We start from the raw sequence: 17,134 nt of genomic DNA, 5'->3' as shown, positions 1-17,134 counted from the left end.
CAGGTAACTTAGATTTCCTTTCATATAAGAACAGAAAGTCAATAAATGACTTTTGAATAAAATGCAAGGATGAAGGGTCTTTATAGTGCTAACATTAACTTTCCAAGACAGGAAAATCCAAAGGCAAATTTAAAGTTTGCCAAAAACAAGGAACAAAGCTAGAAAAATGTTGCCACTTACTAGGTAAAGGATGAAAAAGGACAGGTTTTCAGTGAATGAGACAAGATTCCAAATCTCCCAGCTGCGTAAGTTTTAATACCAACATATCCTGATCATGCTAGGATTTTTACTCCCTCTTCCATGACAAAGACATGGTGATGAGTAAGAAATCAAAGGTCAAAACGAGTTTTTCAACTGGTTTCCAATGTTCGTAACTATAGGACTGCTGCTTTTGCCTTGACGGGAAAGCCAGAGATTTTGCTAATTAGTACCTACAATGGAACCCAGAGCCTAATAGAGGCATAATGGACGGAAGGGCTTTTGCAGCCTCTCCCTCCTCTGCACAGCCCCACGAGGAAAGAGTGATGGGACAGGAATCAATAACTGCCAGATCTTAAATTAAAAATAAAAACCAGCTACTGGATGTTGGTGGCTCACATCTGTAATTCTAGCTACTCAGGAGGCTGAGACCTGAGGATCATGGTTCGAAGCCAACCCAGGAAGAAAAATCCATGAGGTGCTTATCTCCAATTAACCACCAAAATACCAGAAATGGCACTGCAGCTCAAAGTAGTAGTGTTCCAGCTTTTAGCAGAAAAGCTCATGCCCTGAGTTCAAGCCCCACAACTCACAAATAAATAAAACAAATAATAAAATGAATAAAAATGAAGCCCAGACAAGATGGCACCCATCTATAATCTCAACTTATCAGGAGGCAGAGGTAAGGAGGATCATGTTTTGAGAGGCCTGTTAGATGAATGTGACGTTATCTGAACAACAAACTAGAAGCAAAAGGACTAAGGGCATTGCTCTAGTGGTAGAACAACTGGCCTAGTTCAACTCTCCACTAAACTCAGTGTCCAGAGGGAAAGTCACAATCGGCAGGATACCATATGTTAGTGCGAACGCAGAATTGCCCCACCAGGCCACCAGGAGAGAGAGAGAATGGATGCTTACAGTGATTTTAGCCTTGAGGAGCCCCGTAGCATGCTTCAGAGAGGACAGGAAGTGATAATTCGTTGGGCTTGAGAGTCCCTGGTCAGTTGAAAGGTAGAAGGAAATCACACAGCGCTGCCTGGTACAGTTCCTGCATCCCAGCAGTTTAGATACTTGCCCCTTATAGAGGAGCACAGACTGCCCTGCTTTAATCACATGACCTCCCATGGAGAGAGAGCACAAAGGCTTCAAGGACTGCCATGAATGGACTCTCACCTGAGAAGAAAGAAAATGATACAAATGAACTATAACAAAAATATAGAAAGTAACAGTTTTAGAGAATAATAGCGATGACCATTGAAAGTCACAATAGCAGAACTGGTTATGAGATGATGAAACTTGAAGCTGAGTCCTGTTCACTCTGCCACAGAGTTATTCTACCTTGGAACCTTCATTTCTTCATAGGTGAAAATCAGAATCATCACCAGGTGCTTTATGGCTCACCCTATAATCCTAGCTACTCAGGAGTTTGAAATCTGAGGATCAGGAGTGGATACCAGCCCAGGTAAGAAGATCTGTGACACTATAATCTCCAATTAATCAGCAAAATCAAAGCTGGAGGTGGAGATATCACTCAACTGGCCAGCCTTGAGCAAAAGTCAAGTAGAGTTTGAGGCTCTGAGTTCAAGCCTCAGTACTGGCATACATACACACACACATGCACAAATTTAACAACAGAATGACCCTAACAGGCTGTTTTGAGAATTAAATTTATAATCTACAGAAAGCGCATTACAATTTTTCTATAAGCACAACCTATCTTCAGCATTGATTTCCAAATTAGCTAGCTATAATATAAGAATTCTACCTTTTCTTTGTAGCTAAATTTATTTTATTTTCTTGCATTCCTATTTGGAATAGTTTTACTGATTACTATTTAGCACATCATTTTAAACCATTTCTTTTTGCAAACTTAGACTATTCTCAGCTTCTCCTAAATATACTCTTACATTTCTATGGCACACTGAAGTATATGTAATTCATTGTCATATCATCTTTCCTTCACTATTCATGGAAGCCTAACAGGAGACAGGCTGACACGATTTTGCAGCTGAGGAAATGGAGTCACTAAGATAAATGCCAAGTTTTGCTCAAGTTTCCATAATGAACATCAGAATTTGAACCTGAATACTGTACATATCCTGACTTCAAGGGTGGCCCATATACCATTACAGACTCAAAAACAGGTTGATAGAAATTAATTTCTCTTTCATTTCTCCCAATGTCATATAACCATGCCACTAAGGAATGAGAGTTCCCTTCTATTTTAGGGAGGAAAAAAAGAATCCATATAACTTACAGTGAGGGTGACTTTACAGTCTGTGTGAAGATCCGACACGCCATACACATAAAACACATTTTGATTCTCAAAGCCCACTGGCAACAGTGGGGCAAAGAAGTGCTGAGCAAAGTAGTGGAGCATTTTCCACTTTCCTCCATACTCTGAAATGATTGAGAGAGGCAGGTAAAGTCAGGGGACGTGGTCAGAGGCCTTCACATGACTCAACCGGGTGCAACCCCTCAGAATCTTTCTGGAGTAAGAATGGGAGAAAATTGGGAGGGCAGGGGGTCTTTGACATTTGGCATTCTGCTTCCAAGAGTTCAGGGCATACATGTGGGGTTTTGTTTTTGTTCATTTCTGCAGGAGTAATTCCATGTTTCAGGCAGTGAATACTTACTGCAAATATTTGTTTATAAGAATTTTGTGGAGTTGACTGGGCACCTGTAAGCTGAGATCTAAGAATCATGGTTTGAAGCCAGCTCAAGCAAGAAAGTTCATGAGACTCTTTTTTTTTTTTTTTTTTTTGGCCAGTTGTGGGCTTGAGCTCAGGGCCTGAGCACTGTCCTTGGACTTTCTCAAGGTTAGAACTCTACCACTTGAGCCTCAGCACCATTTCTGCCTTTTTTCTATGTATGTGGTACCGAGGAATTGAACCCGGGTCCTCGTGCATGCTAGGCAAGCACTCTACCACTAGGCCAAACTCCCGGCCCCTCATGAGATTCTTATCCCCTATTCAGCAGTAAAAAAGCTAGAAGTGGAAGTGTTGCTCAAGTGGCAGAGTGCCAGCCTGGAGCAAAATCAACAAGCAAAAGTGCTAGGTCCTGAGTTCAAGGCCAGTATGAACAGAGAGAGGGAAGGTGGGGGGAATTACATAGAATTCAAAAATTTCCTCTTCCCACAGGCACAAAAACTGAGCAAAAACACTAGTATGCAAATATAGCTGTTAAAGTCATATTGGCGGAAAACATCCAATGAAGTGGTAACTCATCAGAGCTCCTCGGATCAAATTAGAATTTGTCAATAATCAGTGGGATTCTGTGGTTTGTTGCTACAATGAATCTTGAATGCTCAAACCTAAACTGGGGACGTGTGTGTGTGTGTGTGTGTGTGTGTGTGTGTGTGTGTGTGTGTGATCATATTGCTTGAACGCAAGGCCTGGGCACTGTTGGTGAGTGCTTTTGCTCAAGGCCAGAGCTCTACCACTTTGAGCCATAGCTCCACTTCCAGTTTAAGCGTGGTTAATTTGGAGCTAAGCGTCTCAGAGAATTGCCTGAGCTGGCTTTAAACCTGATCCTCAGATCTCTGCCTCCTAAGTAGCTAGGGTTACAGGCATGAGCCACCAGTTCCTGGCAAATCTAATCTTTTAACATATTCCTGTCTTGGTATATGTCACAATAAAGACTCTACCCCACAAAGCATCACCAAACCTTAGCAGAAAAGGAGAGACAGAGACAGAGACAGAGACAGAGGCAGCTAAAGACAGGGAAGAGAAAAGAAAAACGTTTAGAATTTCTAAAAATAGGGAGTGAACTTAATTGTTCTAGTTCATTTTCTAAAACACTGCCAGTTACCATGTGGAAGGGAAAATGTTTTCAGCTAACTAGATGGGTCTCACATGCTCCCGCTCAGCAATTTTTCTTCTGACATATGCTGATCACTTATTTTCCCCCTTGGTGATTATAAAGAGATTTTGTGACTAAGCTACTTTGAAAGAGAATGGAATGATTAATAGAGTGCACTTAAAAGGTCAAAATGAGAAAGTTTCAACTTGGCTCCAAAGCCTCCTAGCCACAGGACCTGGAGCTTGCTTCTTAACCTCCTAGAGCTGCTCTGTTTCATGTTTTACTTGTAAATCAGAGGACAACACTTCAGGGCAGCTGTGAGAGTCAAAGATTAGTCAGCAGAAGACCTAGAACAGAGCCAGGAACTCAAGGATGGTGGTACTGAAAGACAGAGACAGGGGAGACAAAGTGATGCCAGAATACACAGGCAGGCTGTCAAGATGGGGAAAACCAGTGTTGCAAGATTCCAGCTCTTAGTACTGTGTGTTTTTAACCTTGTTTTGTTTTGCAGTGCTAGGGCCTAAACTCAGGGCCTTGAGCTTTGAGCTTTACCCCAACCCCCCAGTAGAGAGCCACACCCCAATAACCCTCTACTTTGTCTTTTTCTTTTTTTGACAGCTGTTGAACTTGAATTCAGGGTCTAAGTACTTTTACTCCAAGCAAGTGCTCGAGCACTTTGAGTCACAGCTCCATTTTCATTTTCTGGTGGTTAACTGGAGATAAGAGTCTCACAGACTTTCCTCCCCTGGATAGCTCAGAACTGTAATCTTCAGATGTGAGCCTTCTGAGTAGGATTGCAGGCATGAGCAGATGTCTGCATTTGCAAATTTATATGTATACATTAGACTGAGAATGTGTGTGTGCGCGCGCGCGTGTGTGCGTGCGCACGCATGCACATGCAACAGTATTGGAATTTGAACTCAGAGCCTGGGCACTGTTCCTTAGCTTTGCCCTCCAGATTGGCAAAGTACCAGTTAAGCCACAGCTCTACTTCTGGCTTTTTGGTGGTTAATCAGAGGTAAGAGCCTCATGGACTTCTTGCTCAGATTGGCTTCAAACAGCAATCCTCAGATCTCAGCCCCCCATCAGGAATAGAGATGTAAGTCACTGGTACCTGGCCTTAATTTTTTTCACCCAAAGAAGTGAAATCACCGAAACTGCACACTATCTGTTTCATTGGCTATTAGTTGAGCTCGTTCACTGCTACACTTTCCTGTTTAGATTTCTGACTGTACTACCTCTCCCTAAGAGGCGAACAGGGTATAATAAAGACAACCTACTGGACGTGAGCAATGACACAGTGTCTCATGTCACTGGGCCAACTTTCAACTTAACAGAATTCTTTTATACAGGACAAAGGATACTGAAGCTTATCTTCTGCTGGTCCTGGAATGTCCTCTTCAAGCTACTCAAAATCCTATGAGAAACTGCAAGTCACATGACTGAGCTCTGTATCCTCACATCTATGCTTTGCTACTCTGTTGTACGATTTATGGGTACAGAATTCATGGGCCACCAGCAAGGCTCATGGAGAGACTGGAGTGTGAGTAGGGTGATAGGGTGGGTCCTAGACCTGGAAGAGGGAGTGGCTTTCAGGGAATTAATCTGTTTTCTGTCTCTCTCCTCTCTTCTCTCTTCTCTGTCTCTCTGTCTCTGTCTCTCTGTCTCTGTCTCTCTCTCTGTCTCTCTCTGTCTCTGTCTCTCTCTCTCTCTCTCTCTCTCTCTGTCTCTCTCTCTCTCTCTCTCTGCCCTTCCTCACAGGTATTGCTTTCTCTCACACACATAAAGAATGCTGAAAACTGGGCTGGGAGTTTGGCCTAGTGGTTAAAGTGCTTGCCTAGCATGCACAAAGACCCAGGTTCGATTCCTTGGTACCACATACATACAAAAAAGCCGGAAGTGGTGCTGAGGCTCAAGCGGTAGAGCTCTAGCCTTGAGAAAGTCCAAGGACAGTGCTCAGGCCCTGAGCCAAAGCCCAGGACTGGCAAAAAAAAAAAAAGAATGCTGAAAACACTTACCAAGAGAGGCCCAGGAAGGGGCCTGCCAGATGTCATTCAGCTGCCAATAAAGTGCCCCCATGGTGTGACCTTCACCACCCACTATCTCATTGCGACTGCGCCGATAGAATTCAGTTTCTGTTTTGACACACTGGGCCTGCATCACCTGATTCAGGGAAAAAGCAGTCATGTGCATGTGTACACACCCACCCACCCACCCACCCACACACACACACACACACACACACACACTAGCAGAGCCCCATTGTCTGTTTACTTTATTTGTTATCATTTACTTATTAAAATTGTAGGGCCTAAACTATTGAGAAATTCTGTCTATAACAGCTAGCACATTCATAGAAATTATGCCAAGGTAAAGGTATTTTAAGAGATAATGTGAATGTTTTAAGGATAATCAGTGTTCTTCTTTTACTTAAAAAGTTACATTCTTCTTTGTTATTTCTAATTTAAAAAATGATTGCTGCTTAAACTAAGATGTGTTTTCTAGTAGAACCATGTATTTTTAAATGAACTTTAATATGACTTCCAAAGAAGAACAGGAGCATATGCACCGATGGCTTGTGCATATAGTCCTAACTACTTAGGAGGCTGAGATCTGAGAATCAAAGGGCAGGAAAGTCCATGACACCCTAATTTCCAATTAATTAACAGAAAGCTGGAAGTGGAGCTGTGGCTCAAGTATTAGCCTGCTAGCCTTGAGCAAAGAGGCTCAGGGACAGTGTCCAAGCCCCAGGTTTAAACCACATACACAAAAAAATCAATGTTATTTTTAGTTTGGGCATTTGTGAATAAATTGCTGTATTTGAACTCTGTTTCAGAAGCTTACCAGTGGACACGGGCACTTGTGTTCCTTAGCTGCATAGTCAGGAACTGTTCTAAGTGCACATTTAAAAGGAAAGGAAATATTTCATTTTGGTAGAAACTGCCAGAAATGGTTTTCCCAGGACTAAACAAATTTCCACTCCTACTAATAAACTGCAAAGTTCCAGCAGCTTCACCTTCTTACCAACAGTTGCTAATGTCAATCTTTTCAATTTTAGCAATTTTGTTGGATGTGTAGGGTTCCCTTCCGAGGTTTTAGTTTTCATCCCTTTGGGTAACAACCAGATTAAAACATCTGTTCATGTAGACACGGACCATGCAAATATCTTTTGTGTGTAAATTGTCTATTGAAGATTTCTATCCATGTTAATACCTTTTTCTGTCTTTTTGTTGTTTTGTAGAAGCTCTTTATTATAGATGTCCTATATAACATCAATGTTAAGTTGTAACTCATTGATACAGCCCAGACACAAGGCTCTGAGTATTAGCCCCAGAACTGTAAAGAGGGGCAGGAGGAGTATACATATGTACCTATATATGTATATACATAAATATACATGTATACACACATGCATTGGATACATATATGTACGACATGTATATGTATATATCCATTACATGTGTTTAAAGATACCATCTACTTTGTTTTTCTCCTCAAATTTCTTCCCACTGGAAAAACCTCACAGATCAAACAATTGTGAGAGTGTGTGTGTGTGTGTGTGTGTGTGTGTGTGTGTGTGTGTTTTCAACTGGGGGGCTTGAATTCAGATGCTGGGCACCATTCCCTGAGCTTTTTTGTTCAAGGCTAGTACTCCACTTGGAAGCCCAGCTCCACTTCTGGTTTTCTGATGGTTAACTGGAGATAACAGTTTCATGGACAATTTGTTCTCTCAAGAGAAAAAAATGCGGAGAGAAACAAAACGAACCAATACCAAAAAGAAACAAATGCTGAGACTCAACTGTTTCATGTCTTAAGTGTTATCAGGCATTTATTGTGAAGAAGATAAATTCCTTCACTGGAAGAATGGTTTCCATCCCATAAGGCCTGAAGAGAGTTGTTAGGCCTCACCATGAACTTGACTTACCTGAGTTAGGTAGATGGTATCTTTAAACACGCGTAATGGATCTGTGCTTCTGGGGAGTTTAAAATGAAGTTTGACCTGTGTAAGCATTTCATTGTTACCATTTGCATGATGTTGTCGGTGAAAGGAAAAACTGCTATTGTAAGACCAGTCGATGTTAGATGAGACCTTGTGAATAAAGAATGAGAGTTACACATTTTAGCAGGAAAGCTACTTTTCTTGTAAGTTTCTGTCAACCAACAAGTATTAAACACATTAAAAAGAAGAGCGTAGGGCCGGGAGTTTGGCTTAGTGGTAGCGTGCTTGCCTAGCATGCATGAAGACCCGGGTTCGATTCCTTGGTATCACAATCACATACATAGAAAAAAGCCGGAATGGTGCTGAGGCTCAAGTGGTAGATCTCTGGCCTTGAGAAAGTCCAAGGACAGTGCTCAGGCCCTGAGCTCAAGCCCAGGACTGGCAAAAAAAAAAAAAAAAAAGAAGAGCCTAAGATTTTTTTTAATGTGGCCCGGCTTTCCTGAATGTTTTCCCATCACACTTGTTAGGGTGACAGACTTGTCTTGTACAAAGTAAAATCAGAAAAGCAGGGTTAGGCACTTAGAAGTTAGAAATTTACATTTTGGTATTTCTCTCAAAAGCCTTGCCTTATCAACACATCTAGTTTTTAAGATGTTTACTATGTGCATTTTAAAATACCATCTTATTTATTTGAGTAAATATTGTTTTATGCTATTCATTTTCCAAAATTGAATAATACTGTATTATTAGTGTTCTGTTAGAACTGGCTTAGGTCTTAAATAGAAATATAGCACTGTTAGGCCATGAGTGGACTAGTGGTAAAGTACTTGCCTAGCATACAGGAAGCCCTAGATTCAATTTCTTGGAACCAGGTACACAGAAAAAGCCAGAAATAGTACTGTGGCTCAAATGGCAGAGTGCTAGCCTGAGAAAGCTCAAGGGCAGTGCCCAGCCTTAAGTTCAAGCCTCAGGACTGGGAAAAAAAAGAAATATAGCACTACTAAATACAACAGTGAGAGTTGTATGTGTTCACACTAGTTACTTCTCAGTGACTGCTAAACAAACTGATAAACATGTTTAACTTTTAACAGAGTTGAAGAAACAAGTCAAATAATAAGCTTTTTCTAAAAAACAATGTTTTTTTGTTTTGTTTGTTTTTGTTTTGTCAGTGCCAAGTCTTAAACTGAAGGCTCTGCACTTGTTGAGCTGACACTCAGATACTTGAGCCACACCTCAAGGCTTTGAACCACAATCCTCTGGATCTCAATCTCATAAGGTTTGAGCTACTAGTGCCTGGCTGAAAATTATTATTTTTTAAAGCTATGCACCAATAAATGGTACAATAACAAACAAAAGTGAATATAGATGCTTAACTTAGACCACACGGAAAAATAAAACACCCTTCAAAACGAATCACAAACCTAACTGCAATCATTAAAACTATAGCATTTGTAAAAGACAGCTTGAGGGTAAATTATCATTTGGATTAGGTAATACGTTTTTGGCAATTAAACCAAAAGCTCCAGAGATTGGTAAGTTGATACTCATGAAAATTTTCAAATAGTTGTGCCTTAGATTAGTAAAAAAAAAAAAATAAGTCATAGATGTTAAGAAAACATTTGAAAATCATATACCTGACAAAAATCTAAATTATATTTTTAAAAATTGTATCAGCCAGGACCAGGAATTTGGCCTAGTGTTAAGAATGCTTGCCTAGCATGCACAAAGACCTGGGCTCGATTCCTTAGTACCACATACATAGAAAAAAGCTGGAAGTGGTGCTGTGGCTCAAGTGATAGAGTTCTAGCCTTGAGAAAGCCCAAGGACAGAGAAGGCCCTGTGTTCAGTCCCCATGACTAGCAAAAAAAAAAAATTTAATTAAATTGTATCAGCCAAGCATTTGTGGCTGATATCTGTAATTCTAGATGCTCAGGAGGCTGAGATATTATGATTCTAAGCCAGCCTGGGCAGGAAAATCAAAGTGGAGTTGTGGCTCAACATGGTAGAGCACTAGCCTTGGGCAAAAGAGTTCAGGGACAGAGTCCAGGCCCTGAGTTCAAGCCCCATAACCAACCCACCCCCCAAAAAAGGGTAATAATAAGAAGACAAATACTGAAGCAGGTTGAAGTCTACGTGTGGCACCACATGCCTATAATTCTAAGGACTTAGGAGGAGGAGATGAAAGGATCAGAGTTCAAGGCTAGCCTGAGCAAAAGTGAAGGAGACACCATCTCAAACAAACAAGCCAGGCATAATGGTTCATGCCTGTGGAAGGAAGTAGAGGTAGAAAGGTCAAAGTAAAGTTTGAGGCTAATCCTGGCTAAAGGTTTGAAGATCTCATCTGGAAAATAAAATACAGCCAAAAGAGGCAAAGGGCAAGATTCAAGGGGTATATAGCACTTGTATGATAAACATGAGTCCCTGAATTAAAACTCCAGTACTGCCAAAATGAGTAAGTAAACGGAGCAAATAATCTTACTATGTACTTCTCAAAGAAAAACATACCAGTACTAATAAGCATATGGAGAGATGCTGGGTCTAATAGAATGTCAAAGAAATGTGAAATCTTTGTAAATGTGTACTTACAGGAAAATGTGAGGAAAATAACAAGTGTTGGCAGGAATGTAGAAAAACTGGAACCTCAGATACTCAAAGATGTGGTCACTATAGAAAACAACTTCAGGTTCCTCAGAGTGCTAGGTTCCCTTCTGATTGGGCAAGTCCACAGAATTATTGACAAAGCCAAAAAGTAGACATTACATAGATGGTCATCAACAGATAAAAGAATGAATAAAATGTGGGAAATCCATTTGTTATCCAGCAATCGAGAGTCATGGCATTCTAATTAGAATCAGTCATGACTGATTCTAATTAAATAGATATGAAGAATAAGCAAATACACAGACTGGAACTCTGTTAACATTGGGTGAAGGACAGACAGAAGACACTGTCTGAGAAGGGGTTCTACTTCCCTATCTCCCTTCCCCCGCACGTGCGTGCGTGCGTGCATGTGTGCGCGCGCGCGTGTGTGTGTGTGTGTGTGTGTGTGTGTGTGTGTGTGTGTGTGTGTGTGTGTGTGTGTATTGGTAGGGCCTGGGCACTATCCCCTAGCCATTTATTTAGCTCAAGGCTGGAAATCTCACATTTGAGCCACACTTCTACTTCTGGTATTTTACTAGCTAGTTTATTGGAGATTAAAAATGTCCTGGGTTTTCCTGCCTGGGCTGGAAACTTTGACCTGTATATCTTAGCTTCTTGAGTAGCTCTGATGATAGGTATGAGCCACCAGCATGCAGCTAAAATAATTTTCTTTTCTGGGGGAAATTGAGTGAGAGGATAACCCAGTACTGGGGCTTTGGGGGATTTGGCTCTTAAAGTTATTTTCTTGTGTGATGATTAAGTTGTCATCAACCATTGGCTACCATCTAACTTTCAAATGCTCCTGGAGGAAATAAAAGGAACATAGAAAAGCAATTATTGCCTAAAGGATGATCATAAGATTTTAGTTTCCCCAATGGTTAAAAAAAATTCTCTTCTCCCATCTCTTTCCTAAATTTTCATTTCTTACAAGTTGGTTTCATGTAACTTTTAGAACCACTTGCCACTGGAAAAGTCAAACGAATGATGGTTTACCTTCTCTAGCGTACTGAATGAAGGCCAGGACTGATAGCCATATTCAGACACAAGCCGAGCCTTGGGGAAAATCTTCCAATCCCAGCAGTCACTTTTGTAGTTATAAAAATGTACATCACCATAATAGTTGCTATACGGGTAGCGCGAGACCCAGCCTTCTGCGATTGATTTGGCTCCATTTGTAGGACTGGACGTGATAAAAGGCCGGCTACTGTCTCCCTGAATACAGAAACAGGATTTGGAGGTTAATAGTCTCACTGAACAAAGTATAGATTGTTTGCTCCTTTTTTTTTTCTTTTGCCAGTCCTGGGGCTTGAACTCAGGGCCTGAACATGGTCCTTGGGTTTTCTCAAGGCTATAGCCCTACCACTTGAACTACAGCACCACGTTCAGCTTTTTCTATGTATGTGGTACTGAGGACTCAGAACCCAAGTCTTTGTGCATGCTAAACAAGCACTCTATCACTAGGCCAAACTCAGCTCAGTTGTTTGCCCCTTTAAAAACTCTAGCAGGAGTTGGGCATGGTGGCTCACACCTGTAATCCTAACTACTCAGGAGTCTGAGATCTGAGGACCGAGGTTCAAAGTCTGCTAGGGCACTAAAGTCCATCAGACTCTTATCTCCAATTAACCACTAGAAAACCAAAAGTGGTACTATGGCTCAAGGAGTAGGGTGGTAGCCATAAGATGAAGAGCTCGGGGACAGTGTCCAGGCCCAGAGTTCATGCCCCACAACCGACAAAAACCAAAAACCAAAACAAAAACAAAAAACTAGCCAGTTCCAGTGGCTCACATCTGTAATCCTACTCAGGAAAATGAGATCTTAGGATTGCAAATCAAAGCCACCCTGAGCAGAAAAGTCCAAGTGACTTTTATGTCCAAGTAACCACCAAAAAGACAGAAGCAGAGGTGTGGCTCAAGTGGTAGAATATTAGGCTGGCTTCGAACTGCAGTCCTCAGCTCTCAGCCTCCTAAGTACCTAGCATTACAGGTGTGTCACCCCAGTGCCTGGCTCCATTCTAATTTTTTAAGCAGTCTTTCAAAGGCATCACTGAAAGGCAATACTGCCTTGCTCCTGCGCAAAGGTGGTGTGTATTAATGCAATTAGACAAACAGTGGTACTGAGAGGAAAGACCCTAAAGTAGAGCTGGGAGCCAAATCTTTCCTCTCCCCTTCCTGCTGAAATCACATACCAACACATTCACCCACAATAGATAACCAAAGTCTACATGAACACAGAGGTGGCTGATCACCAAATCATTGAATGTGCACAAGGCTTAAGCAGGTGAGCTCCAGTGTGACAACCTTTGTTGGAAGGCACAGTTCTGGGCATGTGTGGAGAGTTGAAATTCAAATGATGCTTTTGAAGTTTGTTCTACATAAGAGCATAAAATGTTCGCTACCCATATTAACCTTCTTCACCATAACAGCATTCTTTTGTGTATGTGCCTGTAGTAGAGTTGGAACTCAAGCCTGGCCCTCTACTACTCGAGCCACAGCTCTACTTGTGGCTTTTTGACGGATATTGGAGATGAGAGTCTCAAGAATTTTCCTGCCTGGACTGGCTTCAAATCACAACCCTCAGATCTTAGCCTCTTGGGTAGCTAGGATTATAGGTATGAGCCACCAATGCCCAGCTAAGAGCACGTTCTTAAATTCTGCGGCATCACAACCCACTCCTTACTTTCAGGACAAGCGATCTGATGTTTGTCACGTAGAGAGTCACATAGTCTTTGATGTAGGTGTTCAAATGGCTGGAGTTGATAGAATACCAGTTCATCATGAGTGCCGCCTCATTCTCGTTATTCCCACTCCACAGAATGATAGAAGGATGAGACTTCAGTCTCTTGACCTGAACATTTAAAAACATACAACATAAATTTCTAGTGCTTAATCTAAGGCACTCAAGAGCTAGTTACAGCCAGATACTCACTAGAAAACACTTTATGGAGAGAGATAGCTTACGAATCCTCTGATGTTCTTCTTACCCACATTTAATATTCACAAGACAGCATTCTTTTTCTCTGCTGTATTAAAACCATGAAGAAAATATAATCTCTTTTAAGACATTAATAAAAGAAGTGGGTGCTGGTGACTCATGCCTGGAATCCTAATTTCTCAGGAGGCCAAGATCTTAACAAGTCTGGGAAGAAAACTCCCTGAAACTCTATCTCTAATTTGCCAACAAAATGTGATACTGGAGGTGTGGCTCAAGTGATAAGAGCATCAGCTAAGCAAAGGCAAGGTCTTGGGTTCAAAAAAAACCCCCAAAACCTGGTACCAACAAAAGGAAAAACAAGAGGGGGGAAAGGGAGGGAGGGAGAGAAGTAGAAGACCTAGAGAAAGTTTTATAAAACAAGTGAGCACTAGGACAGTAGACTGGGATTTCTCCTGAACGGGCACCTCATGCATACCACATCCTGTGGAACCAATTAAGGTGGAGGACATTGCTAAGAGGAGCACAGAAAAGCACACTAGAGAACCCGCTGAGAAGCCTGGCAGCAAGAGACACAAGCTGGATTCAGCCTTTCCACAAGAGCAGAGGAACACAATTAAGTCTTTGATAAAAACATAGGAGGGACATTCCTTTGCAACAGATTTGGGTCCCTTTATATCACTGATACCAAAGCTCTTCTTACAGCAAGAAGCTAAGAAACAGATACACGAAACAGAGATATACTAAGGCTGTCCAGAGAAATGTTTCATTTTTCGAAATAATACCTGTGTTGGTTTTGTGGTTGTTGTTGTTGGCCCGGAGATGTTTTTTTTTTCTTTTGGATGGTACTTAGCTTTGAACTCTGGACCTTGTGCTTGCTAGGTAAGTACTCTGCTGCTTGACATGTATCTCCGGTCCTAGTTCTTTTTCAGGTAGGAGTTTCATGCTTTGGCTAAGGGCCAGCTTCAAACATGATACTCCTATATCTGCCTCATGCGCAGTTAGGATTACAGGTATGCATCTCCAGGCTTGGCTGACTGTTTTTTTTTTTCTTGAAATAAAGTCTCACTGTATTTCCTAGGCTGCCTTGAACTAGGCTCCAGTGATTATCTTGTTCAAGGACAATGCCCAGGCCCTGAGTTCAAGCCCCAGGACTGCTCCCCCCTGCCCAAAACAAAACGAATTGCCTTAAAGAATTGCTATGGCATTATCATTTGGGAGAACTGTAAAAGCAAGGCTGGGGGAAGGAACTGAGTGAGGCTTGAATGGGTTCCATTAGTGATGCTGCAAGCAGAGGCGCCAGGTGAAGAGGTGGGTCAGAAAAGGAAGGCAGCGATTCTGGGACTGGGTATAAATCTAGGAGTAGTTGTGAAAAGGTGTTGTGGATACTGAATGTTAAGTCCTATGGTGTGGATTATCTGATGATAGGACTTTTCATGGGGTTTTATAAAGATCAAAGGAATGGGATGGTCTCTCAAAACTAAAACGTGCACATTTTCTCCCTCCGTGGGATGATAATAATGTACCTGGTGAGTCACTTCTGCTCTCACTGAGGTCAGAAAATCCTTCTCCGTTGGATAAAGTGCACAGGCGAACATGAAATCCTGCCACACCTGTAAACCACACACACACACAAAAAAAAAAAATCAGTAAAAGCATTTCCAAGTTTTCTTACAGGGACATGAAGTCATCCTTTTGGACCTGGGACATGAGCTTTCCACGTTAAGGAAATAGCAGATTCCTGGGGAATGTAGCATTTCCAGATCTCAGAATGTTCCAGAACGTTCCAGAACTGAGCTACAGTGTTGGAAACCCTGAGCAGACATTCGGTAGACATAAAAGATAAGAAAAGAGAACTTATAAAGAACAAGGGTGCTGTGAGAAAACAGAAAGAAACTTTCTCCAGTTTTCTCCCTATTTCCAATTCTTTCTAATTTCCACCCAGAGTTTGTTATTGAGAGACACACCATAGAGTATGGGGTACTTAGCTCAGTTGTAGAGTACTGCCTTTGAACCCTAGTCTACATGTACACATACGTATACACACACACACACACACACACACACACACACACACACACACACACGAGATGCACCAGATTATTAAAAAGAAACCACAACAGAATTGTATTTCCAGAACTAAAATACTAACTTCAGTAATGAAACCATGAAATCCCTAAGGAGGCCAACTGATACAGCAGTTAAAAGCAGAGTCCTAAGTCAGGTGCCAGTGGCTCAGGCCTGTAATCCTACCTGCTCAGGAGGCTGAGATCTGAGGATCACAGGAGAAAGCCAGCCTGGGCACTAAAGTCCATGAGACTCTCATCTCCAATTAACCACTAGAAAACCAAAAGTGGTGTTGTGGTTCAAGGTGTAAGGTGGTAGCCTTGAGCTGAAGAGCTCAGGGACAATGCCCAGGCCCAGAATTCAAGCCCCATGACCAACCAAAAGAAGAAAAGCTTAGAGACAGCACTCAGACCCTAAATTAATCCCACGACCAGAAAAAATAACAACAATAACAACTATAATCATAATAATACTTAAGTAATTGGATGTGTTATTAATGTGGCTCTGAGTTTATACCATGTCACTTATTCCTCTGACCATGAGGACAAAGGAAAGCAGAGCATCTACTCCATGCTAAGGCCAAGCTGAGACACCCTAGCTTACCCAGTACTCACCATGATTCCTAGCTCATCACAGAGTTCATAGAATCTGTCCTGCTCATAAACCCCTCCCCCCCACACCCGAAGTGTATTCATGTTGGCGTCCACCACAGACTGTAAAAGGAGCCTCAACCTGCAGAAGAAATAGTAAAATAAATAAGCAAATAAATAAATAGATGTTAATATAGAAACTTAGGGACTATCTTTAAAAAGATTATAGAGAGACATTTCAAATTCCTGCTAAAATTACATATTTTAAAAAATTATGATGGTTATTGGTGGCTCACGCCTGTAATCCTACTTACTCAGGAGGCTGAGATCTGAGGATTGTGATTTGAAGCCAGCCCAGGAAGATAAATCCTCAAGATTCCTATCCCCGGTTAACTAGCAAAGATCCAGAAGAGGAGCTGTGGCTCAAGCAGTAGAGCACTAGCCTTGATCACAAAAGCTCAGAGGTAGCGCCCAGGCCCTAAGTTCTCATGCTACACACACACAGGCCTGGAACTTACAAGTCAGAGGTTACTCGATCCTGGAATGAATCTGCTGGAATCCAGTTGGAACCTTTCAAGAATATGGGTAATCCATTGATTTTGAAGTAGAAACTTAGACCAGGAGATCCTGCTATAGGCTCTTCTATAAGTTCAACTGTCCTAAAATAAACCTGTCAAGAAAAGAAGTAAATATCTGACATTAAGTTTATGAAAGCAAAATTGACTTCTAAAAAAGGAAGCACACTTTAAAAATCAATGCAATAAGCAGTTCAATGTTCATTTTCCTACTTGCTGCAAAGCAATTCATGTGGAAATGCAAATTTCACCTCCCTCCCCCCCTTCTCTCTCCCTCTCCTTCCCCTCCTCTTCCTGCTGGAAGTGGGGCTTCAACTCAGAGCTAGGGTACTGTCACTTAGCTATTTCACTCAAAGCTGTCTTCAATTTCTTTCTCCAAGGTTTTTGAATTGTAG

At 41.6% G+C, this 17,134-nt stretch overlaps 1 protein-coding gene across 1 annotated transcript in view; it reads right to left on the bottom strand.

The window, feature by feature from the left end:
• The window catches only part of Manba (mannosidase beta), a 40,521-nt gene that overhangs the window by 1,888 nt on the left and 21,499 nt on the right, over positions 1–17,134 (bottom strand). Inside the window, exons 8-16 of the mRNA XM_090356746.1 lie at positions 16,683–16,834; positions 16,189–16,306; positions 15,034–15,120; positions 13,256–13,423; positions 11,573–11,791; positions 7,925–8,089; positions 6,018–6,162; positions 2,456–2,598; positions 1,117–1,371 (exon numbers count right to left, since the gene is read on the bottom strand). Coding sequence (XP_090212872.1) covers positions 1,117–1,371; positions 2,456–2,598; positions 6,018–6,162; positions 7,925–8,089; positions 11,573–11,791; positions 13,256–13,423; positions 15,034–15,120; positions 16,189–16,306; positions 16,683–16,834 — 1,452 coding nt within the window. The remainder of the gene's footprint in view (positions 1–1,116; positions 1,372–2,455; positions 2,599–6,017; positions 6,163–7,924; positions 8,090–11,572; positions 11,792–13,255; positions 13,424–15,033; positions 15,121–16,188; positions 16,307–16,682; positions 16,835–17,134) is intronic.

The sequence above is a fragment of the Megascapheus bottae genome, chromosome 23, assembly GCF_031878675.1.
Source record: "Megascapheus bottae isolate mThoBot1 chromosome 23, mThoBot2.hap1, whole genome shotgun sequence".
NCBI classification, from domain to species: Eukaryota; Metazoa; Chordata; class Mammalia; order Rodentia; family Geomyidae; genus Megascapheus; species Megascapheus bottae.
The sequence above is the reverse complement of the archived record's forward strand: the minus strand, read 5'-3'. Positions and strand labels throughout refer to the sequence as shown.